Source organism: Bufo bufo, chromosome 1 (genome assembly GCF_905171765.1).
Source record: "Bufo bufo chromosome 1, aBufBuf1.1, whole genome shotgun sequence".
NCBI lineage: Eukaryota > Metazoa > Chordata > Amphibia > Anura > Bufonidae > Bufo > Bufo bufo.
The window spans coordinates 691,855,226-691,880,825 of NC_053389.1; the positions used below are offsets into that span (position 1 = coordinate 691,855,226).

Sequence of the window (25,600 nt, forward strand, 5' to 3'; positions counted from 1 at the left end):
AAAACTCCATTTTAACTGCCAGACTAGTTCCCCATTAGAAAGACTGGTGACCAGGTATTATTGCTAAGGGAACCAGCCATTAAATGTTCATTTTTAAAGCACCATCATTAAAGTTGGAAAAAATAATTATAGTTCAGCTACCCATATATTTTATTGGGTATATTGAAAATGATTGTAAATGTAATATTTGCAGTTTATCAAAATTGTCTGCTTATTGCAGATATAGACTATTAGACAAATAGATATCAAGGTGGTCATGCACATTAGTCTAAGGCTCATTAGATAATTTCGACCAATACGATAGCTTGTCATGTGAAATATAATGCTTTAGAAGACTAATGACACCCTGTCATCAAGAAAGTTGGCTGTGTTTAAAATTTTCTTCTGATATGCCTTAATACACCAGGATCATTCCAACTGTAAAATAAGCATTTCCTGAATTTCCAATGTGGGTTAAAATGGGTATAGCTACATAGGTGGATCGTTCAACAGATGATCATTCATTCAAGGGTATTCAGCCATTTACTCTCTTGTGTATCGCCAACTTCAGTCTGGTCTGTTCTGTATATATGTTCTATTTAAACATTTCTTTGTTAGTAATATAAAATTAACAATAATGGTTAGTAGTAATGCTACAAATAATGACATCAGCTGAAAAAGGAGAAACCATTTCTGAGCAATGTTCATAATCTGTACATAGGGTGACATTTTCAGGACATCACCCAGGAACTTTAGATGTTTTATATTGTTGTAGATGTTTCATTACAATAATTCTTTTTTTCCTTCTTTCTAGAAATCTTTCTGGAAACCGATTGACAACACTGTCTTGGCAGCTTTTTCAACACCTGGAGCTTAGTAAATTGTAAGTATAACTGTTTAGTTGTCTTGTATGTTTTTACTTGTTGCTGATTTCTGATGATTCCAAAGATTTTGCTGGTTGAGTCATCATTTAAAGGGGGGGGGGGGGGGGGTTCCGGGACCAAGTTGGTCTTGCAAAGCTACTTTGATGACACAGAACAATATACTTAATGATCATAATTTGTATGGATCAGTATCCTGGGAACCTGGTCATGTGACACTCCTCTTCTGAAAACCTAGTTTCAGCCAAAGTCACATCCTTTACCAGATTTCCAGTCTGGGTATGGACAGGGAATCACTTCTGCTGGGAACAGGGCTAGAGTCTTGTATTCCTCTCCTGCTGCATGTGCAGATGATATTGATTGAGCATTTTATTTATTTTTTTAAAGACTGGCATAAGCTGCTGTTACTTGAAGAATCCAGATATCTCATACTTTAATATTCTACTATTGAATAATCACCTTAACCTGATATTATAATAGTAATAATAATGATTATAATATTAATTAGAGATGAGCGAAGTTATGAAAAATTTGATTTGGCTGCTCAGCTGAACTTCACAAAGAAATTTGATTTGTGACTAATTACTTTGTCAGGAAGTGCATTTTTTTTTATATGTAGTGGACACAATGACAGGAAATCGAGATTGGGCGGCCCCACCCTCATTGAACCCTTCAGATGCCGCGTTCATCACTGAGCGCAGCATCTGAGGTTACTATTAAGGCCTTTCAGAGAATTATCAGGTTAACATATATATTAATCAGGGTAAAAAATAAAATAAAAATACTCATGTTATCCATTTGTTCGTGTAGAGTGCGTCGTGGCCATCTTGGTTGAAGACACTGCTCAAAATCTCACATAGTGACGTAACGATGTTGGGAAACTGGCTTTAATGATAGTGAATCTTGATTTCCCCGCCACACTATGCCCCCACCCTCCCTTGTAGCGAGGGTGGTACTGAAACAATGTGTGCACCTAAATTTTGATGCCAGGGCATTTAAAAAGTTACAAACTGGGAGTCTGTGACTTTTTAAGGTCAGCTTTTGCAATAAGGAGTCTTAATAAATGATCCCCAATTTTTATTTTGCTAGAAAAGTCCCTAGATTATAAGCTGATCACTGGGTGTCCTGCTGCTGAGATCCCCAACAGCAATCTGTATGGAATCTGCCTTCAAGTGCTCAATTTCTCTGTAGCGCAACAAGGAAATTATAGCATTACACAGTTTTTATCTAAATCAATAGGCTATATGTGTAATGCACAGGCATTTGTAGCCTCTCTGGCAAATGAAAATACTAAATATAGGACTTTTCTTTGTCAACTCAAAATTACTTTATGAGATATTTGATCATGGGTTTTGTAAATCGGGCAACTCTTTCGATTATTCGCAAACAATCCAGTAGTAGTGGTGAGTACAATATTTACAGCAAGGTACTTACCAGCTGTTAATAGTGGATTCCAAAATCTTGAACTGAAGAACACTGAGCCTGCAAATGGAGAGAAAATGATATCATAAATGGTTAAAAGACGATAAACATCTGAGAAAAAAAGTCGTTTTTTTTCTTCTTCTCGGGAATGGCAATCTTTCAGAAATTTCAACTGCTAAAAGCTTTGCCAATGTAAAAGAAAATAATGCTCTCAATACTATTGGCATCAGACTTCCTAGTTGGGGGCACATTCAAAAATAGTTGATGCCATTAACTTTAATAGTCTGTTCTTTGCAGTGCTTTTCCAGCCAATTTGTCACTGAGCTTTTTAAGCACCTGCAATTTTAGAGATCACTTGAGATGCCTCCTATAACCTTTTTAAGATATAAAGACCTCTTTGACAGGAAAATAAAGGTTTCTGAATGCAGTGCCCTGAATTATTGATAAAGCTATGAACACTTATTTCAAATAATAATTGGATGTTAAATAAATTCTATATTTCACTAGCGGATATTGAACGAGTTTTGAGATGTTGTTGAATCAACATATGAGATATGAAAGAGTGGTCTGAGTGTCTTCTCGGGATGCTGACCCAATCATCATACATCTATCTGTAGATTAAAAATGGTTGCAAAATATGGTTTGTCAGATATTTTCTCAGAAACGAAAAACGTTTTGCTTTATTTAGAAAAGGCCCAAGAAATGATTAATGTAATAGAAATCATTTATTTCTGAATGTAGTTGTTTTCTACTGCAATTTTAAGTTATTCAAGTGCTCCTCAAAAGTCTATGAGCCTAAGGACCCTTTTATATGGCCAGATGGACAATCATTGGCTGCTCATTGAGCATCAGAAGAGCTGTATTCACATGTATCAATGTGAATTTGTTATGGAAATGAACCAGTGCTAGGGCGATCATTCATCCCCATACAGATTTATTGTTTGTGAGCAGCAAATCCCTGCTTACACAGGACAATGTGCTGCCTGCAAATGATTTAAGATGCTGCAAGAAAGATGCAATAACCTTAAAATCGAATATTTGCTTGTTAGTTGGGTGATCGGGAGCTTTGTTTATATAGGACAATTATTTGGGGCGAGCATTCATGCAAACATTCATCCCCCAAAATTTTCCCAATACTTGACTTTTGTAATAGGGCCATTAATCAAGTGTATCAATGTAATTCTGCCAGATAAGGGGCCCATGGCCTATGTCCATGGGCTTATATCACTCTTTGTCTGACCTTGGCAAACTTCTCATAGATTTCCAATAGTCATCCATGTTATTTACTGGGTTAATATTAGCATTTCTCTATTTGGGTATCTTGTAGATGACCTAAAGTCAAAAAGTGCTCTATTGTGATGGATGATGTTTAAAGCAAGAAGCTACAGTAAAACTCAACTCTATTAATTCTGAGAAGGCTATTCTAGATAGTCTGCCAACTAAAACAGTACATATGCATCTTGATGCATAGGATCCTGTATCACTGAGTAATTTCCTACTAATCTGATATTCAAATAAAAAACTAAACTAAAGCCATAATATTCCATTAAAATGGAATTGTTATTAAATATCCATTATAATAGAATAAAAGACAACAGGATCCACCAATATATCTTACAACCGGATGTTAGGACATTTAATTACTCGCAATTCATAGTAATCCATTAATATACAGTAACTCATATAGCACAATGAATAAATAAGGAAACTATCATATAGCAGCAGTAAGGCTACTTTCACACTAGCGTTTTTTTCTGGATCCGGCAGGGTTCAGCAAAAACACTTCCGTTACTGATAATACAACCATCTGCATCAGTTATGAACGGATCCGGTTGTATTATCTTCAACATACCCAAGATGGAACCGTTATGAACTCCATTGAAAGTCAACGGGGGACGGATACGTTTTCTATTGTGCCAGATTGAGTCAGAGAAAACCCATCCCAGGACGGAAAGCAAACAGCAGCATGCTGCGGTTTGCTCTCCGGTATTAGAATGTAACGGAATGCATTTTGGAGCATTCCGTTCTGTTCAGTTACGTTTTCTCCCCCTTGACAATGAATGCGGACAAAATGGAAGCATTTTTTTCCGGTATTGAGAACCTATGACGGATCTCAATACCGGTAAATATTACTGCTAGTGTGAAAGTAGCCTAAAACATAAACAGTTACTCATGTGGCAGCTACAAATGTCTGACCATTCCTAAACATAACACTGCAGCATCAAAGATAAGAGCAGCTTAAATGGTGGTTATATCTGCCGAGATATAATACAATATGGTAATTTAAACCAAGTAACTGACAATTCATAAAGAACATCTCCTATACCACTTATTGAAACTAGCAGAGGATGACTTACTGCCCAGCCAGATTAGTTCATAAGGACAAACATCTCCAATTAAACGTGTGTGGAGGTGTCCGGAGACTCAGAACTAATCAAGCTATCTTCTATTGGAGATAGTTACGTACTTTCTTTCTCAGCAGATATAGCCACCATTCCAGCAGTGTTACTTTTAGGAATGGTGGTCAGATTTTAGTTACTGCTACATAAGTGACTGTTTATGTTTTACTGCTGCTACATGACTGATAGTTTCCTTATTTATTCATTGCTGCTGGATGAGTTACTGTATATTAATGGATTACTATGAAATGCGATTAGGTGTCCTAACTAGTGATGAGCAAAGCGAGCTTCAGATCATAGATCCAAAGTCAATTCACTCAAAACTTCGGATTAATGCTGTGCGGCGATCCATCTCCGTACAGCATTAAAATGGACAGCTTCTGATGAGGCGGAATTAGCTATTCACGAAATCTTGTGAGACTTCATTGAATAACTTTGGTATTTAATTTTTAAAGAGGAGAACCAACCTCAGGACCAAAGCCTAGTTCGGATCCAAGTTTTAAAGTGGTTTTCCACGTCAAAAATCAACTACTGAACTTATTCAACAAAATCACGTGTGACTTTGTGAATAACTGACTTCGGCTTATTGTAGCCCATGCATTTTAATACTGTAAGGAGATGGATCTCCGTGCAGTATTAATCCAAAGTTTTGAACGAAGCGACTTCAGATGTAGCATAACTGAAGTTGTTCAACAAAGTCTGGTGAGACTTCACAAATAACTAACTTCACCTCATCGGAGGCTATACATTTTAATGCTATATGGAGACGGATCTTCGTACAACATTAATTCTAAGTTTTGAGCAAAGCGACTTCGGTTCTATGATCCAAAGCTTGCTTTGCTCATCACTAATCACTCACGTCTGGTTGTAGGATATATTATAGATTGTTGTTTATTGTATTTTAATGGATATTTAATACAAATTATTGGGGTCATTTATCAAACTGGTGTAAAGTAGAACTGGCTTAGTTGCCCATAGCAACCGATCAGATTCCACCTTTCATTTTCCAAAGGAGCTGTAAAAAATGAAAGGTGGAATATAATTGGTTGCTATGGGCAACTAAGCCAGTTCTACTTTACACCAGTTTGATAAATGACCCCGTATATATATATATATTTTTTTTTTACCTATAGTATTTAGGAAGCCATTTTATCTGTAAATTTTAAAGGGTAACTGTCATATACATTTTTTATTTGCTAGTTTATTAGAGCTAGGCATGTATACCTGAGTTAGTCTGTCAATGATTGCCAAAAGATCTGTAATTACCTTATAACAGCTTTCATTAATGTCCTCTGTCCCTTTTCACTGCTCCCTTAAAAGACCATTGCTAGGGCTTGTCTGTCTTCCTTTTAGTATAAACAGAAGACAGAGGGGCGGTCCTTCACACTGCATGCCTGCATTAGGCTTCAGAGTGAGGAGGCGTTTCTCTCAGTAATCCAATCTGATTGGCTGGCAGGGAGCTGCTGGCTACAGCAAGTGTGTATGGGAAGTGAGGGAAAGCATTTTTGGCCTCAGAAAAATATGTCCTCATATTGTAAATGTTTAAACAGCCATAACTAAGGGAAAAAATCAAGGAAAACTGTGGTATGTGAAGAAACAAAAAATTGCTTTATGCATAATGTTGCTGAAGCAGTAACATTTTTGATGAAAACATGACAGTTACCCTTTAAAGTAATGAGCTATAGGAAGAGAAAGATAAATCTAATATGATATTTAGATTATATTTTCAGTGTTGGAGTAACGGTCGTGCCGGGCTGTCTGTCATAAGTATACTGTACGCTGTACCATTTGTCTACAGGAACACAGTGATGAATTATTATTTGCTGCTAATGCACCAAAATATGACACAAAAGCAGATAAGTAGAACATCACTTTATCACCTAAAATCAATACTAAGTGTTGTTATGCAAAAAAAACACACATAGAATCAATTGTGCAACAGATCGTCCTCACAGCCATAATCAATATGACCTCTACGGTATGGGAGAGAGATGAGCGAAATCCGGTTCTCAGCTTGAGCAACGCTGATTCTTCATTACATAATGTAAACAGCAGAAGCTCTCCTGGTGCTCTCAGCGGGACAAATGCTACCTTTAATGACAGAAGAAAAACACCTAAGGAAGAGGCATTACTGCAGCACACATGAGAAGAGACAAGCAAAGCCCAGAAGTAGCAGAGCTGACAGAGCTACTCTTTAAAAGCAACAAGATGTCTCCAACATACAACTAAGTCTATCATGGTACTGCAGTTTCAAATTAGATGATTTAGGTGACCTTGTAGAGGAAGGCTCGCTGGGTTGTCTATGCAGTAAAGGCACACACTAAAGGCAAAATCTGAGAAGAGGAGAAGATCTAAACGGAACTGTGCATCACAATCATTTAACATAGTGGTCCATAGTATAGAACTTATTGCACACACCTTCACTATGTGACACATCTTATGTATTGTACTAGGAAGGTGATGGGATGTTATTACATTGTAAAGAGAACATGCTTTGTGGTCTTGGCATACTGGGTTCTATTTTATTTATTTTTTTTAAAGATAATTTTCTAGTGGCAAAATATGAAAAATGCTCTAACCTAAGAAGCATATGACTACAAGGCAAAAAGATCAGGTGTATAATATTTTATTTTATTTTATATTTGTATAATAAAGCTGTTAGTCTTCCAAAAAAGTGGTATCAGGAAAGCTTTGCAGAGGAAGCTTCTGGCATTGTATAGTTGAATAGTCAACTGGACTGAGCACTCTCCCACACCTGTATCTCTTTAAAGGAGTTGTCCAAGATTTTTATATCAGGATAGATTATCAATATTGGATTGGCAGGGATGCTTATCCTCTGTTTGAAGAGGCTGGAGCACTGTGGCCTCTTCATTTTAAAAAAAATGACGGGTAACTACTAGCAAGTTACCAAGCACAGTGTCATCCATTGGAGAGCGTTGGATAAACATGACATTTATCCAACGCTCTCCAATGGATGACACTGTGCTTGGTAACTTGCTAGTAGTTACCCGTCATTTTTTTAAAAATATTTTTTTTTTTTAAAGTGGTTTGCTAGAACTATAAAACTGTTGATGTATCCTTAGGATAGGTAATCAATCTGAAACCTGATACTGCTACCAGTCAGCTGTTTGAAGAGGCTGCAGCACTCTTGTGCGTAATGCGGCCTCCTCGCAACACATTGAGCCGAACATTGAATAGCTGCTGTACTTAGCATTGCAGACCAGACCCATTCCACTAATTCATTTATATGCAAGTCCACGGATACTATATCTGCATACTATGCACACGTGACTAGCCCATCAGCAGAGAGTGGGAGAGTGGGATGCAGATAATCATCAGAGGGAGAAACTAGGTATGAAATGGGATGCTGGAAAATATAGTTTAGGAAGGTGTCATGTGAGCTGTAGTAGTAAAAATACACTTTGAAGGGAGGACTACAGTGCAGGAAAAATTTTTAATTTTGGCAAAAAAAGAAAAAAACAAACATAGCGACTACTCTTTTAAATTTTTATTTCTCATCAGACAACCCCTTAAAGTTTCAAATACACTAATAATAATAATAGTAGAAGCCATAATGGAATCCTTTAGCAAGTATCTTCACACAGAGCACAGTGTTCACCTTTTATGTCCAGACTGCATTTTTTTTAATTTTTTTTTAATATGATATGAAATATGACATTGTATTGTATTTTACTATAAAAAATAAACCAACAATTTCCTTAGAGCTATTACATTTTACAGTGCATAGCAATAGATCTGATCCAGCCGAAGGCTCTTTTGAGTCTTCACTGTAATATATTCTGTATGTTTGTATGGTGAAAGCTAAATTTTAGAGAGCAAGAAATGTTTGAAGAAAAATCTGTAGGTTGCTATAAAGTTCATAGGAAGGGTAATCACATCTAAAGTGGCAGGTTCTGCACTTATTTGAATGACTGGAGGACAAATTTTATCATGGGCCAGCATAGGATATAAAAATGATATTTCATAAGTAGAGATGGCACTTCAAGGAAAGGCAAACCGGGTTAGGATGTATAGGTCTGTGCAGGCTAATGGATTCAATTATTGCCTAAACCTTATTTTCTATTGCCTGCAATGAGTGAAATCAGAGATGACTGTCCTTCCTTATATCAAGGGTTTAGCAAGAGATGTCCTATTGTCTTCCAGCTGAGACCATAATTATTAACTTTGGGATCAAAATTACTTGAGCGAAAGTTAATGAGGCGGAGAGGCATCAGTCAGCCATTTTAATTACCATAAATGAAGTAGATAGTGTCTAGTCTGTTTGACTTGTTGTCCAGTTTTCATTTGTCCTTTTTTTTTTTTCTCATTTATAGTTTACTGGGAAGGATGGTCTTATGTTCTAAAATATGCATGCTCCATTATGCATAAATAGGAAAAAGGCTCCCATGATAAGGTCATAAGGGAAATGAGATGTTAATGATAGCAGTCATAATGGTTTTATTAATTTAGACAAGAAGACTTTGCACATTCTTATTTGGCCTTGGTAGATTTAATTAGGTTGCACATAAAAAAATATATCACAATGTATTGTAACCTGATGGTCATTTTGTAGTAAACATGAAATTTAATTCCTAACTTTTAATGTGATTGTTAATGAAAATTGATAGGGTATACGATCACTTTAAGGTTACCCTGAATCCACCCTCAATAGAATGGGACCATGCTACAGTTTCCCGGCTGCCGGGGTTGGGAGCACCACAATTCAGAGAAACAGGAAAGGACTTATAAAGCAGTGCAATTGCAGTGAGCCCCTGTGGAGCCGGTGCAGATGATGGGAATGGTAGTGGCTTCCTTGGTGTTTCGTGCAGTGAAAAAAAGATGATGAGAAGGAATTAGCAGAGATTATAGAACAAACATAGTGAAAAACATAGCAGCACATGTCTCTTTCTGAATTCCCTACCCTATGCCCTACCACTCTGGCATCTGTGTCTATAGATGTCCACCGTATGATGCAGGTTTCTCACTATGTCCCAAACTCTGGTGATGGTGTCTTAATGTGTTTCCCACCACCTTGCAGCAGAGTCTTGATAGCTTGATTGCTTGATCACTCTGCTGACACAAATACTTCATAGTTTAAAAATCTTCTGTAGCCTAGTACAATGCAGTCTGTCTGAAGAAATGTTGTTCTCCTAGATGAGCTGCCTCTGTGGTAGTAATGGACTGAAGGAGCGGGAGATGGATTACATGCTCCCTCACTCGTCACTTTCCTTCCTACTCTCCTTCTAACTAGCTCTGCCCCTCCCTTGACAGGAAGTAGGACTAGCCCACTCCTACCAAGAGGAAAGGAATGGCATGGTAAGTATTATTCCTGTTGCTGCACACGGCCAACTGTACCCCATCTGCTGATGAACAAAGTGTATAGAATGATATTGCAAACCACTTGCAATGGTAGTACTCCCTGGCCTGGGGTACCACACAGTGATCAGAAAAGTGAGACCCGCACCAATGATAAATTAATGGCATACCTTAGCAATATGCAATCACTTTATAAGATTGGAATAACCCTTGAAGAAGTTTGCACTGGTGCCAGTCAAGATTTATTGACTTCCTTATTTCTTACATAGTGGTAACAATATTCTGCAGTGCGGTAAGTTCCATGTTATCACTCACAACAGTGCCTGTCCACAGGGCGGTTCACAATCTAATTTCACAATTACATGTATAATCCCATCAGTATGTTTTTAGAGGGTCGGTAAAAATCAGGAAACCCACACAAGAGGAAACCCACACAAACATATGAACTCCATGCAAATGCTGCCTCTTTGAATTTAGTATCACAGTGCTACCTAGCTGGCCACTATACTTCATATTTTAATCTGAATACATTTTTATTTATTTATTATAATTCAGAAATAACCATATAAAGTGAAATGGAGCTGGGTTTGTTATGTGGCATAACTTTCTGCTATCAGAATTTGTCATTTGTATTTTTGCATATGTTACCTACTATATTACCATGTGCCTCTCCCAGTGCTGTATCCATTGTCACAAACCATATATTGTTATTCAGTAAAAATAAAATATTCTAAAAATGTTATGTTGCTGCTCATTTCTAGTCCCTTAGCAACCTGTAGACTGTGTTATAATAAAATATTAGTACATACAAAGACTGGTTTATGATCCCTTTATAAAGTAGCTTATTTGGCACTGATTCTTATTTCAGCCTGATTTTTTTTTTTTTTTTTTTTATTTCTTGCAGTGGTGCTTGAAAGTTTGTAAAACCCTTCAGAATTTTCTATATTCTGCATAAATTTGACCTAAAACTACATCAGATTTACACCGGAAGTCCTAAAAGTGGATAATGATAACAAAATCAAACAAATAATTAACATTTTTTAGACTTGGCCATTTATTTATTGAGGAGAATGATACAATATCACATGACTGAGAGTAGCAAAATCAGGTGTGAGTGGACAACCAGTTTTATTTGAAGTAAAGTGATCAATTCAAAGTATGTCCTTTACAACATGTTTGTGGAAGTGTACTGTGACATGAGCAAAGGAGATTTCTGAGGACCTGAGAAGAAGAGTTGTTGATGCCCATTAGACTGGAAAAAGGTTAAAAAATGATCCCTAAAGAGTTTGGGCTTCATCAATCCGCAGTCTGAAAGATTGTGTACAAATGGAGACAATTCAATACTTTACTCTCTCCAGGAGTGTTTTGCCAACAAAGATCATGCCAGGATCAGGTTGTGTAATAGTCCACTTTCCATTTTCCACTCACAGACAGGTGATTTTAGATTACTTTCTTCAATAAATTAATCATCAAGTCTAATATTTTGTCTCATTTGATGACTTGTGTGAAAATTGAATGTAGCTTTAGGCCAAATATATGCAGCAAAATAGAAAATTCTTCTGCATAACGGAAACCAGACGAATCCGTTATGCTGGCCATAGACTTCTATTATGACGGAATACATGACAGAAGGCCTCTAAAGGGATTTTGTTATGTATTCTATCATGGAATTGCGTTATGGTCTGTAATAATGCAATTCACCATAATGCAATTCAGCATATACCCGAACCCGAACTTGAACTTCAAAACTTGAAGTTTGCGCATCACTATTCACAAACTTTTAACCACCACTATATATATACAAAAAGTTCAGTGGCAGCACCGTCAATGGTATAGAGGCGGGTGCAGCTGGCCCAGTGTGGATATAAGCCAATCCAAATAGACAAAAATTGCAATAAAGGGCAGCACTTCAGAAAGTAAAAAGTGAAAAAATCTTTATTTACCCATATGGGAAAAGCTTGTCCAATATGGGTAAATAAAGATTTTTTCACTTTTTACTTTCTGGAGTGCTGCCCTTTTTTGCAATTTTATATATATATATATATATATATATACACATTTATTCATTATTACTCTGAGCTACAGTCCAAGTTGCCTAAAGGGGGTTTCCAGGATTACCATGTTTTTTTTTTTAACCAGGTATGCTCCTGTAGTTGGTGACCTCATGTACGTCACTCGTCTACCATTCATTGCCTCTATTGCTGCTTTGACTCGCCTTTTGACATATCACAGGGAATAAGAAAAGCTGCATGGACAGAGTGAAAGATAGGAAAAATAACAGTAAAAGAAAGATGTTACAAAATTATAGCTGCTGAAACAATGACATGAGCCTCAGTAGAGGAACCCCTTCTCTGATGATATATAAACTGCTTAACTTCCTGTAATAAATTATTTCTGCTTTGATACTTGGTATCAGTGTGTTTCTTCCGTGCACAATGGCAGTCAATAATACAGCACAGCTTGTGTGCATCAAAAACAGATGGCATGAATTGTGGGGCACCTCTGGCCACAGGGTTAAGCCTGGCTGAATAATATGCCACAGGGCGTAATTGCTCGCCATGCTGTTGGGTTAGGACAGCTAAAGCATGGCCATTCATTTCTGTACAATACAATCTAAATATATTTATCTGATAGGCCCAGTGAGCGGGAGCACAAAATCGCCAGCTTTAGGGCATAAAAGGCATCTACCACCTAATTTGTAAGGTGGAAGGGACTAAAAGACAAACAATCATAAAGAGGCTGCATCAAACTTACATATCCAAGGTCTGCAATAAGAAACAAGCCTGAAATACATCCTCCGTGCATTCATGTTTCTGGCAAAGGAACGTCTTCCACAGCCTTCTTATGTTCAGGGGTGAGATGTTTCATCCCAGGAAGGTAACAGTAATGCAGCAAAATAAAAATGTTAATTTTTAATTTTTGTTTTTTTCTCACCTTGCAGCCATGATCAGCTAAAAAGGACTTAGCTGCAATATACATACTGGGCGAGTTTTGGGCCCCCTGAGGCAGTACCACCCAGGTATACTGTTTACCCTCATATGGGAAGGCAAACAAATACCAACTGTCTGAATGTAGTGGTACTGAAAAGAAAACAATTCCCAAATCAATAACAGTGGAGTGGGTAGAGGTAGCGGGAACCTGAGCCAACAAGGTGTGTTGAATTAGAACAATGAGGGTGTTAAAAACTGTGGCTTCATTGATAGCACGTAGGTCATGTACCATCCGTTACTGAGTGTGTTTGGCCTTCTCACTTTTCTTTTTCACAGGGTACAAAAGAGTGTTAGAAGGGGATACAATCTCCTTGATAACCCCCTTTTTCAAAAAGTCTCAGACTGTTTGAGATACGGCATTTTACTGTGCCATACTCAAAAGATACTGCATCTTCCTGGGCAGTGAGGTGCCAGTTTTCATCTCTACTTTCACAGGAGGGACAGGGAGCTTGCCAACATCTGTGGGTCCAGTAGCCCACAGATCGTCTGGCAGTCCCGCAAGCAAGGCTTCCTTTCATGTTCTGGGAATTCTGACACAAACATGGACCAGGGTGTTTTATCACTAACGGCCGACAAACAAAGTTCCTGGTCATTGAGGGCACCTGTTAGTTTCACAGTACCATCCTCCTGGTATGAGATGCTGGAACATTATTTTGCAAGCAAGTCTGCACCCAGGAGGCAACAGGTGGCAGTGTCACTGACAAGCAACCAGCCAAGCACTTCTTGGTTAAGGGAAAATCTAACACGGATGGGTTCTGTTAAAAGGGGAGTTTACTACTTTCTCATCCACTCCTACACAAGGACGGGTGTCCGTGGAGATTAAGTGAGGGGGACATGTTTGCTGTGCACAACTGTCTTGGCTGCTCCAATATCAATCAAAAAGGGGACTACTTCTTTATCACCCAGAGTAATGGGATATCATTGGGGCTGGACTTGAATCTGCAAGGGCACAGCTGATGCTGGATTGCCTGTTTCCTAGTCTTGGTCTAAATTTTCCCTCTCACCTGTGTATGTGTCGTCCTTACTGCCTCTCCAGCCTTTCCAAAAACATGGGTGTCTGTGGGTACAATAATCAAGGCACAGTCAAGACAGAATACAATCCTCTTGTGTGGTGTGGATGAGGAGTACCAAACACAGCACAGGTGAGGAGGAAAAGTTAGACCAAGATTAGGAAACAGGCAGTCCAGTATCGGCTGTTCCCTTAAACATTTTAGCAGATTCAAGTCAGGCCCCAATGATATCCCTCACTCTGACATCCTCACCAGTTACTATTCATGAACTACTATAAACTGTTTATAGTTTCCAGTCTGTAAACTACTTTATTATGTACTGTTCTGTTAAATGATTATTTTAAAGGATGTTGATCCAAAATGGAAAACCCCTTTTAGTTTAGGCTACTTTCACATCTGCGTTTTTTCCCCCCGAATTTGAGATCTAGCAGACGATCTCAAAACCGGAGCAAAATGCAAAAAACAATGTAAATCAATGGTGCTGGACCCTGTTTTTTTTTCCAGATGCCAAAAAAACAATCCATCACCCATTGACTTACAATGATTTTAATGCCAGATTCAGTTTGTTCCATTTTGAGTTAATACAACCACATCCTAACGGAACAGATGCATCCTGGTGCATTAAATCAAACTGAACCGTTTTGATCTCGTTTTGAGATCCGACAAATGTTAAAGTAGCCTTAGCTGAGCTCTTGCAATGCAGGAATTATCTTTTCATGTAAATGACAATACAATACCTTGTATAAAGTGCAAACTATCAGAATATAGCTATAATGCCTTCTGACAGATTTTCTGACCAATCATTGGTCAGATGACTGTTTACACACACAGATCTTTTGTTATACACACCAACAATTGGTCTGAGTGGACAGACATTGGTCAAATAATCTGTTGATGTAGTATAGGCCTAACACAGGAATGATACAAGATCAGTAATGTAAAGTGTTTACAAGATAAAGCTAATTAACTAAGGACCATCACTCACAACCCACTTTTTATTACCGTAACTGTAGTTATAAGTAATACACAGTGGGGATCATTTACTATCCAGGAATACGCCTATAATAGGTGAATTTCTGGCGCAGATTGTTGCGCAAAGATCAAGTGGGCGTGGGATTGGCAGGAAGGGGATGGTTCTGCAGGCCCATCTTATTCATCAAGGAAGCTGGCTTACATTTAGACTGGCGCTGGATACGCCAAAGTTATGTAAAGGCCGGCACCTCTATATAACTTCAGAGGATCCATAGCCAGCTATAGGGGTTATTTAGAATTATATCTAAAACGCCGGTCTTAATAAATGACCCCCAGTATTTAAAAAGACCCAATAAACATTTTCTTCCTCTTTTTCAAGTTATAAAAATTGTTTACTTGTTTGTTATAATGTGCAGGATAATAATAAAAGAAGGCAAAGTTTTACATTGGGGGCCCTTTCCCACCACCATCCCTCTCTCCTAGGCAGACATACGCACCGTCTTATTCATTCATTTTCTATGCTGGCCCAGTTCCACCACTCTTCCTCTGTTTTCCTTACAGAGTCTTTAGTCCTTCTGCAGGCTGCTACCCACTCTTTGCCAGCTAGGCCTCTTCATCCTGTGCTTAGGGCATGTCCATGAGCATTCCCCGTTATTAAAAAAAAAAACAGCAGCCAATGGCTGGTCACCTCAGGATAGTTAAAGGGAACCTGTCATCAATTTTATGATATTAATATGTAGAGAGAATCTAAATCGCACATCCTCATTCCTATGCTTCTGATATGACAACTGTTTTCAATTTTCAGCATTTCTTTTGATAAAACATGGCTATACAGCACTATTATCAATCATTTGCTGTGCACTATAAAGAGGCATTAGTATACAGTTTGATCAAAGAGCATAGGCCCACTTACCGCGACAAGGTTGCCTCTTGTTTAAGTGGGAACCTACTCTAACCATGGCGCGGCGTCGTGCGCCTCCACACCGCTCCAGCAGGCGTGGTGGTCGCGGCACGGCGCCGCGCCATGGTTAGAGTAGGTTTCCACTTAAACAAGAGGCAACCTTGTCGCGGTAAGTGGGCCTATGCTCTTTGATCAAACTGTATACTAATGCCTCTTTATAGTGCACAGCAAATGATTGATAATAGTGCTGTATAGCCATGTTTTATCAAAAGAAATGCTGAAAATTGAAAACAGTTGTCATATCAGAAGCATAGGAATGAGGATGTGCGATTTAGATTCTCCTTACATATCAAATCAATTTTATGATGCCCATACTAACGGCAACATAAAGTAGAGACAGGTGAGTTGATTTCAGCGATTTGTCATTTATAAGTTAAAAGTAAGTGGTTACCGAGAACCAACATCACAACCATTGCAGACTAGGTCTGGAAAAGAGTCATAGACACCTGAGAAGAGTCATGGTTATTCATGAAATCCTGCTCTCCCTGCCCACCTGCTGATGACTGACAGGCTTCTACCTAGTTTACTACCTCTGTCTCTAGTAGAGAACTGCCTCAGCAGATGGGTGAGAGTGCAGATTATGAATAACCATGACTCTTCTCAAGTAGATTTGACTCTTCTCAAGGCCTGGGCTGCAATGATTATGATGCTGGTTCTTGGCAACCACTGACTTTTAGCTCATGAGTGACACACCGCTGACATCAGCATTTCTGTCACTATTTTATGCTGCCCTCAGTGAGGTCAGCATAAAGTTGATGACAGGTTCCCTTTAAGGCACCTCCCCATATGAAAAGGTACTTGAGAAATGGATTACCTACAGTAGCTTGCTAGTTCCCTGCAAAGGAGTGCTTTTGCCAGTTGTCTGTCTGTATAAAGACTTCTGCCTGATTCCTGGATTCTGACCCTTTGCTGCCTAACTTCTTCCTGACCTCCATATGGACTGTTAACTGGTTAAGGCCTCATGCACACGACCGTTGTGTGCACCCGTGGCCGTTGTGCCGTTTTCCGTTTTTTTTCGCTGACCCATTGACTTTCAATGGATCCGTGGAAAAATCGGAAAATGCACCGTTTTGCAGCCGCATCCGTGATCCGTGTTTCCTGGCCGTGAAAAAAATATGACCTGTCCTATTTTTTTCACGGCCGACGGTTCACGGACCCATTCAAGTCAATGGGTCCGTGAAAGAACACGGATGCACACAAGATTGGCATCCGTGTCCGTGATCCGTGGCCGTAGGTTAGTTTTTATACAGACGGATCCGAAGATCCGTCTGCATAAAAGCTTTGAAACTCAGAACCGACAGTATATTCTAACACAGAAGCGTTCTCATGGTGATGGGGACGCTTCTAGTTAGAATACACTACAAACTGTGTACAAGACTGCCCCCTGCTGCCTGGCAGCACCCGATCTCTTACAGGGGGCCGTGATCAGCACAATTAACCCCTTCAGGTGCGGCACCTGAAGGGGTTAATTGTGCTGATCACGGCCCCCTGTAAGAGATCAGGGCTGCCAGGCAGCAGGGGGCAGACCCTCCCCCCCTCCCCAGTTTGAATATCATTGGTGGCCAGTGCGGCCCCCCCCCTCTATTGTAATAATAGGTTGGTGGCCAACAGTGTGCGCCCCCCCCTCCCTCCCTCTATTGTAATAATTCGTTGGTGGCACAGTGTGCGCCCCCCATCGGCCCCCCCTTCCTCTATAGCATTAACAACATTGGTGGCCAGTGTGCGGCCTCCCATCTCCCCCCCCCTTCCCCCATCATTGGTGGCAGCGGAGTTCCGATCGGAGTCCCAGTTTAATCGCTGGGGCTCCGATCGGTAACCATGGCAACCAGGACGCTACTACAGTCCTGGTTGCCATGGTTACTTAGCAATAGTACAATAGTAGAAGATTCATACTTACCTGCTGCTGCGATGTTCGTGTCCGGCCGGGAGCTCCACCTACTGGTAAGTGACAGGTCTGTGCGGCGCATTGCTAAATGAACCGTCACTTACCAGTAGGAGGAGCTCCCGGCCGGACACGAACATCGCAGCTCCCAGGTAAGTATGAATCTTTTACTATTGTACTATTGCTAGTAACCCGCTGCCACCAATGATCGGGGGGGGGGGGAGATGGGAGGCCGCACACTGGCCACCAATGTTGTTAATGCTATAGAGGGAGGGGGGGCCAATGGGGGGCGCACACTGTGCCACCAACGATTTATTACAATAGAGGGAGGAAGGGGGGGGCGCACACTGTGCCACCAACGAATTATTACAATAGAGGGAGGAAGGGGGGGGGCGGGGGGGCGCACACTGTGCCACCAACAAATTATTACAATAGAGGGAGGAAGGGGGGGGGGCACACTGTGCCACCAATGAATTATTACAATGGAAGGGGGGGGGCGCACTGGCCACCAATGATATTCAAACTGGGGAGGGGGGGGGGGTCTGCCCCCTGCTGCCTGGCAGCCCTGATCTCTTACAGGGGGATATGATAGTACAATTAACCCCTTCAGGTGCGGCACCTGAGGGGTTAATTGTGCTGATCACGGCCCCCTGTAAGAGATTGGATGCTGCTAGGCAGCAGGGGGCAGTCATGTACACAGTTTGTAGTATATTCTAACTAGAAGCGTCCCCATCACCATGGGAACGCCTCTGTGTTAGAATATACTGTCGGAAATGAGGTTTCACGATCTAACTCATATCCGACATTATATTCTAACATAGAGGCGTTCCCATGGTGATGGGGACGCTTCAAGTTAAAATATACCATCGGATTGGAGTAACCTCCGATCCTATGGTATAAAAGGGACTCCAGACTTTACATTGAAAGTCAATGGGGACGGATCCGTTTGAAATGGCAACATATTGTGTCAACGTCAAACGGATCCGTCCCCATTGACTTGCATTGTAATTCAGGACGGACCTGTTTGGCTCCGCACGGCCAGGCGGACACCAAAACGACTTTTTTTTCATGTCCGTGGATCCTCCAAAAATCAAGGAAGACCCACGGACGAAAAAACGGTCACGGATCACGGGAAAACGGAACCCCGTTTTGCGGACCGCAAAAAAATACGGTCGTGTGCATGAGGCCTAACTGCCTGCCTTAACCTAGGATCATTTACCATATTCCACATACTCAGCTAGCCCTGACCTCGGCCTGTCCCTGTCTACAATTATGTCTGACCCCTAATCGCTCTGCATCAGTATCTCTGACCCCTGTGAGTAAGCTCTAAACCATAGAGACTGCTCAGGAGGTAGCAACCTGGTGGCTCCTTAAAACAAAGTTGAGGTAGAGGCCTGGTGGCTCCACTGCAGCGAAGCAAAGCCCCGGCCCCTGTATGGAAGTAAAAGGGTGGACACCAGGGGATAATGCCACCGGGTTTAGCCAAAAGTCAAATCTGTATACAAAGATATACAAGCCAGGATTATGTACTCACTATATTACTATCCCATTTTCAACTCGACTATTTCCAATTCCATCATGTTTTTATATCCATAAAAATAATACCAGGCATATTTGCATATCTGATAAACTCTTCATTTGACTACTTGCTAATATAAAACTATAACAGAGTCCTATAAAATCAGAAATTAATATAGCAATGCAGATTAAGAGAAACAGTTGCTGATGGCCTCTGTAATATATTAAATGTCTTTCTTTGTTAAAGGGGTCGTATGGTTTCGGAAAGCTACTTTTGAATACCTTCCTAGGACCCTCGGATGAGACTACGTAATAGACTGCTAAGCACAGAATAAATAATAATCAAAATAAATAAAATGACAATTTATATGAAATATATAATTAGATATTAATGTACTCAGCTTCTTCTACTATAAAACTTGCTGCTCTCAGATCATACTGCATATACAACATGATAGTCTCCCTTTAACTGGAGCAGAGAGCAGCTACAAATTGTGTTACTCTCTGTAGAGGACTCAACATGGACAGCCATCGGCTTTGAATCAGAACTTTGGAATGCTCCCCTTGTGGTGGCGCTGCAGGGAGATTGAAAACTTGCTGCCAAGTTCCCCATTAGATATCAGTTGTTCACTGTGGAAGCTATCAGAAAATCTTTTTTGATCTGCTTATTGTCATTGATCCATCTAACAAAAACTCTTTGTAAATATTCTTTAAGCTATATTATTTAATACACCGTAATTATACACCACAATCAGATTTGCAAAGTAATTTATGGCATTTTGCTGTTTGAAATTCCGCATTTTATTCCTTAGTACAGCCAACTCTTTGAATATTTTACACACGTGGCTTTATTAATAAAATTATTTGTAGATGCATATCTCGTACTCAGGTATCCATATTATACAAGACTCATAATGGTTTCTCTTAATCTTTTTGATACAAATGTTTTGTTAGCATCTATGATACTTCAATGGCTTTTACTTTTAAAGAGGACTACACATTATCCCTGAAGAGCTGAGACATCTGGTAGCAATTGAATTCCATATTTTTAGCTTGCCTCTGTGTAAATTAGCAACATTAATTTCGTGTAAATTGGCAAGCTCTCTATTTGCAGTAAAGTTTAAATTGTGTCAGTCGAGGCTTCTAGATTAGCAGACCCCATCCTGGGTCTGTGTAATGAAAATAGCAAACAGTTATTTATCAACATTTGCTGAATTTTCAAGGGAAGCAAGACAGGCTTGCTGCCATAAGCCATGTGTTCCTGATGCATGGAGCAGCTGAGAAATGAGCCTAAGAATGTTGAAAAATAGACTGCATTTTTTAAACACCAAAATCTAATGTCTACAATTTCTGGGTAGCCATCATCCACAGTCCATCCAATCTTCTGCCAAGCTCATCATCCTTGTAATAAAAATAATGCAAACCCAACTTACTTGCTCAACTGTTCTGCCTGAATATTATAGACCAATATTAAACAATTTGTCATTAGATTTGCATAAATAACCTTCTCATCCCCACCCTATGATTTCTGATTACCAATGATTAGACCCACTCAATAAAGAAAAGTGGAAAGTAAGTTCTAATAACCCATTATATTTTTGTCTTTTACTCCCGGCCTTCCCAGAGCCATAACTTTTTTATTTTTTCCATTCACATAGCCGTATCATGGCTTGCTTTTTTGCAGGACAACTTATACTTTCTAATGGAACCATTTATTTGTTCCACAGTTTAATGGGTATCTTTTTATGGTGTTCCCTATGTGGTAAAAACTGACATGTTCCGTTCATTAAGTATGATTATGGAAATTCCACTTTTAGATTTTTTTGTGCGTGTTTTAATACTTAATAAAATAAGTATTTTTTTCTCCATATAAACTCCTTATTTTAACCCCCTCCAACTTTTTATTTTATTTTATATCTACAGAGCTCTGTGAGGATTTATTTATTGTGGGGTCTATCTGTAATATTTATTGATATTTTGGGGTGTGTATGACTGTTACTTTCACTTTTTAATATTTAATATTTTTTTATGGGGGGATGGAAAATTGATGTTTTTTTATTGTATGGGACAAAAAATGTTTTTATACTTGTATATTATATTATATTATATATTTATGTTTTAATAGTATAATTATTTTGGGATGAGGAGAAACTTATGATGTTTAATTTTAATTAATTAATTTAATTAAAATTTTGGGTAAATGGGGCTAATTTTAATCTTTATATTATTCTATTTATTTATTTTTCATTTATTAAAAAAAAAAAACTTGAACGTGACCATGCAATCATCAGATCACTTTTATCATAGCCATAGACATACTGAAGTCTATTAGAATTTTGCTATGTTCCTATGGATCACTGCCAAAGGCAGGGTCTCCTTAGAAACATAGCTATGGCAGTCTACGATCATTCACTGGGACAGGAACTGCCACAGGAAATTAATAACTCCCCCAATCACCACTAGGGGGAGCCATTGTAGGCCCAGGATCACGCAAGTGTTTTTTTTTTTTTTAGCTCTCAGAAGATCACGGCATCTGAGAGGTTAATTGTCAATTGCAGAAAAATTGACATTTAAGAGTATCACATGTTTATCTTTTTTCTGCAAATCAGTAAAATTATCTATATTAGGAACCAATATTCATGAATGAATTAAATTCTTTTAAGGTTTCTAATAGTGAATGATCAATAAGCTGTTGACCCAAAAAGAACAGGTCTTTTTTTTCTGTAAATCCCATCAACTTTAATGGAGAGAAATGAGCAGAGGCAGTTCAGTTTTCATTTAGTTTCTTCTTTTAAGGCTGCATGTACATGACCGTATATGTTTTGCGGTCTGCAAATTGCGGATCCGCAAAAATAAAAAAGGATGACATCCATATGCTATCCGTTTTATTTAATTTTTTGCAGATCCATTGTAACAATGCCTAAAACAGACAAGAATAGGACATGTTCTATTTTTTTTGCGGGGCTACGGAATGGACATACGGATGCAGACAACACATGGTGTGCTTTCTGCATTTTTTACGGACCCATTGAAATGAATGGGTCCGCATCCTATCCGCAAAAAACACGGAACGGACACGTGTGCATGTAGCCTAAGTGAACCATTAGACATGTATTGTGTATTCTGTTGACAAGTTTTAAACCCTTTCATTAGTGTCCTTTTTAAATAATTTATCTCGACTTCAGTAGGAATCAGCTAAAACACAAAACAGTGTTATCACCCAGTGAAATAGGAGGGCAGTGATAATATTTGGCACCCACTGCCGCCCTTCCTTAATCGTTGGGTAGTAGTCGTTTTCAGAAGAAACTATTGTCCTAGCATCTTTAGAAAATCAACAAGTAGGAAACATGCATAAAGAAATGCATTGACTCAAGTTGGGTTCGTTCTGTAAAATGCTGGATTCCGCCTGGAGTTTTACCAGTGATCAAGGGAACCTTCTGAGAATCACAACTTTTCTTTAAACCCAATCATGAAAACTTCTGCTCTTTCATTGTAAAATTGCATTTATTCTGTTCATCCATCCCATTTCACTAAGATTGCAGTGTTGCAAGCTGCTTGTTTACTTGCAAATTAATTTTCCCAGAATCCTAATTTATAGACAATAGTAAATTATACTGGCTGTGGTAGTAAAATAAAAGTCAATAGGAGCTGTAATTAACAAATGCAGATCACTGTACGCTCCCTAGAAACAGACAATAAAGCTAAGCTTGGACAGACATCACACTGGAACTTCCAAGCAGTTGATGCTTCAGGCAATTGCTTTGCCTGTCCTACCCGAATGAGGTAGCACAGTAACTGCCGAAGTAGCATAAAACAGTTGCTTCTTTGAGGGAATATGATGTGGATAACAAAGAATCCATATTTTAGTTAAATAGCACATTGATATTAATGTTCTTCCTTTAATTTATGTACCAATCTGTCAATTTTTTTCCGCTTTACTGCTGCACCTGTGTAAAGTCAAAAAATAATTCTCTAGGTAAGCATTAGGAAAGTAACAAAGCTCTGTGTACAAAATAACCCTCATAGGGAGGGTAACCGGAAACCATAAAGACGCTCTCCCTTGCACAGGAGGATGCTGGAGTTGTGTGTAGGGAGGTCAATTAATCTGTAGCAATTTTATTAGCTGACTGAAACATAGTCATTAAACATATGGTGCAAACTGAGCGCAGTTTATTTAAATAGGACTAGAAATGAGAACACGACAGAAAAGAGCTCATTTAAAGAGTTAAGCATCAAGAAGCTTTTTCCAGTCTATTTTTTTCTTTCCTTTCTTTTCATTTAGCAAGTTTTTGCAAGGTTACATCTGCTTTCAGAGTAAGTTCCTGTGCCGTTAATTTTCGAGTTTCACTTCAGAATGACTAGGGAGATTGATGTTTATACACACTAGGGAGACATGATGGAAATAGGGATTTGATTTTTCAAATCAAGTGTCACAATATTGAAGATCTGTTTGTAAGGAGAACGCCTGGTTTACATTTTCTTTAAAGAAATCCAAGAAAATTTATTTTTCCAAAGATGTAGAGTGTCAACCCCCATTGGTTTCTACATGTGATTGGCATGTCCAGGCTCAATGCAATTTTCTTTTTGTTTCAAATACATACACAAAACACCTAGCTTTGTGACGGCAATAGAATACATGCTGACAGGTCGGACCCTACCTGACCACAGAAAGCGGTTGGTATGAGAACAATTACCTGCTATTATGTCATGATCACTGCTAATATTACGTTTGATGTCAGTATATATCTTTAACCTATAATTATTCAATCTGGCTACATATAGTATCACAGACAAGTAGAAGGTGCTGTTGCAAAATTAGTATGTTGAGCTCTGGTTTAACAATTCATTTATCAATAGTGCGGTGTTAATCATAGTGTTCATTATCTCTTTCTATTAATCTCTCCTTCATCTAACAGATTAGAATTAGAGATGAGCAAATCAATTTGTGAGAATCAAAAGTCTACCGAAATTCAGTAGAATCAGATTTTTTTCAGATTCATTTGGGTAGAATTTTTCCAGATAGAGAGATTGAGAGAGATTTTTGATTAATTTAGAATCAATTTGAAGCAAAATCAAATTTTTTGGACAATTAGGAAGATTTGGGCATAAACAAATTTTATGAAATTTGCTAATCTCTAATTAGAATCAAATAGTAATTTTGAGACAACAAAATCTTTTTATCCTGTTTATTAATGGTGCCCTCTGCCTCAAACCCCCCTTTCCCTGTTTGTTACCCCTGTGCAGCTGTGTCTTCCTTTTTACAGTATGGTTACACAGCAACAACCATGAGCTTTGGAGATAAAACCCTGCCCTCAAAGTTCTGCTTTGCCACCTACAGCAGGGTCCAATCTTTCCATTTTTATGTGAAAGAAGCTGGTGAAATACAAAGTCACAGTTCTAGACTTCCGTAACAGTGCAAAAAACATATTTTACTTACCCCCCAAAATCACACCATAGGCAAAACCCACATCTATGTTCTAGATTAGCACTAGATCTCTTAGGGTATGCAGTCCTACAGCTTCCAGTAGCACAATATCAGAAACGCTTTCTATGTATACCAGGTCTCTTGCCCACCTCAGGGTTTTGTGTATCGGCTTCTTCATGGCCATCTAGAAGTAGCTGGTAGGCAAAACTCTGGGTTCGGCAATTGACTTAGCATGCAGAGAAAGCACTTATAATATTGTGGTGTTGGTGTAGGATTGCATACCCTAAGAGCTCTAGTGCTTGACCAGAATATGGATGTAGATTATTCCTATAGTGGGATGTTGGGGGACAAGTGTCCTTACACATTCTGACACAGACAGCACTTATTGGACACTGTCAGACTATGTAGGGGGGGCACTTTCACCTGGTAATACCCACTTGTCAAGTTATTCAAATATTTCATGGAGGAATAAAAGGAGAATGGTGAAACACATAGGTGGAGATTCATCAAAACTAGTGTAAATAAAAACTGGCTTACTTGCCCATAGTAACTATTCAGATTGCACTTTATACTTTTTAGAAATCCTTTGAAAAATGAAAGGTGTAATGTGATTGCTTGGTTGCTATGGGCAACTAAGCCAGTTTTCCTTTACACCAGTTTTGATAAATAGTGTGATGTTAATTTATACAGGTATTTATTAAAACAGACATGTCAGAAGATATGACAGGTGAAGTTCTTTTAGGGAGAGAAAGGCCATATGCACACGCCGTGTTGTGCTCCTGCTCTGAACAGGAATCCAGCCCGGGATACCACGCACTGCCCTCGGCTGCGAAACTCGGCCGTGT

The 25,600-nt window shown here is 39.0% G+C and overlaps 1 protein-coding gene across 4 annotated transcripts in view; it reads left to right on the forward strand.

Annotated features, from left to right (window-relative positions):
- The window catches only part of NTRK3 (neurotrophic receptor tyrosine kinase 3), an 897,882-nt gene that overhangs the window by 328,956 nt on the left and 543,326 nt on the right, over window positions 1–25,600 (forward strand). For all 4 annotated transcript variants that reach the window (XM_040414178.1, XM_040414180.1, XM_040414181.1 and 1 more), the window contains one exon: window positions 794–862. In XM_040414178.1, coding sequence (XP_040270112.1) covers window positions 794–862 — 69 coding nt within the window. The remainder of the gene's footprint in view (window positions 1–793; window positions 863–25,600) is intronic.